The 888-nt window shown below is 52.6% G+C and overlaps 1 protein-coding gene across 1 annotated transcript in view; it reads right to left on the bottom strand.

Annotated features, from left to right (window-relative positions):
* Window positions 1–888, bottom strand: part of LOC109384379 (minor histocompatibility antigen H13-like) — a 28,193-nt gene that overhangs the window by 11,473 nt on the left and 15,832 nt on the right. Inside the window, exon 4 of the mRNA XM_019645689.1 lies at window positions 242–398. Within this exon, the coding sequence (XP_019501234.1) occupies window positions 242–398 (157 nt within the window). The remainder of the gene's footprint in view (window positions 1–241; window positions 399–888) is intronic.

Below are 888 nucleotides of genomic sequence, written 5' to 3'. Positions count from 1 at the left end.
GGTCAGGTTCCTCTAAGATGTGCTTTTTCAGAGTGAATTTCAGTCTGCCATATACATTTATTTTTGTAGTTCTTGAGTAATGTCTGTTCACCCAGACCAGAAGCTCTGTGAGGGCACTCCTGCTCACTGCTGTCGCCTGGCACACGACCGGCGCTCTGGAACGTTTACAGAGGTGGACTCCTTCACCAAATCCCAGCTGACCCAGGGGTGTGGGCCAGCCTTGCTCCTTCTCCTCTCCTACCCACTGGCCGAGGCTGTCTGTTTCACAGCACCCCTTGATCCGGGGAACACTCCCCCCGCCCCAGCCCGGTCACCTGGAATGACGATATCGCCGAGTCCCAGCATGGCAAAGTTGTCCGCTTCCAGGCCCTTCTCCAGCAGATCCTGGGGAAACACCACTGTAGAGGGAGGTGAGGAGTTGATGAGAGCCCAGCTCACTTTGCTCCTAGCCCCCATCTCTGTTGTAGGAAACTCACACACCTCAATTTCTGGGGGGGGTAAGGATGGGGAGGTGAGATGATGTTGACAGACCAAAGGGCAATGTCTCCATATAGAACCACTGCTGGTTACAGCAGGGAAGACTCTAGGATCATCTAGGCTAAAGGCTTAATGCCTTTGTTGGGCTATAGCTCACATGCCAGACAATTTCATATTGTTTATGCTATGGAACCCTTTGGTTAATTGGGACTGACCTTAAAGCCAAGTAGGTAAAAGGGATTAAAGAGCCCATGCAGTGCTGACGTAATAGGCTTTCCCTCACCCTTCAAAAGGCGTATGGACAGGCGGGGGCCCTTGTTCTGAAGCAGGGGGAGCCTGGACTACAGACTCCTTCTGCATCTGCCAAGGGACAAAAGGCCACACACCTGCAACTTCCTTGCTTAAAGACCC

Source organism: Hipposideros armiger, unplaced genomic scaffold, assembly GCF_001890085.2.
Source record: "Hipposideros armiger isolate ML-2016 unplaced genomic scaffold, ASM189008v1 scaffold_94, whole genome shotgun sequence".
In the NCBI taxonomy this organism is placed as follows: Eukaryota; Metazoa; Chordata; class Mammalia; order Chiroptera; family Hipposideridae; genus Hipposideros; species Hipposideros armiger.
Note: the sequence above shows the minus strand (reverse complement) of the source record. Positions and strands in the feature narration are given on the sequence as shown.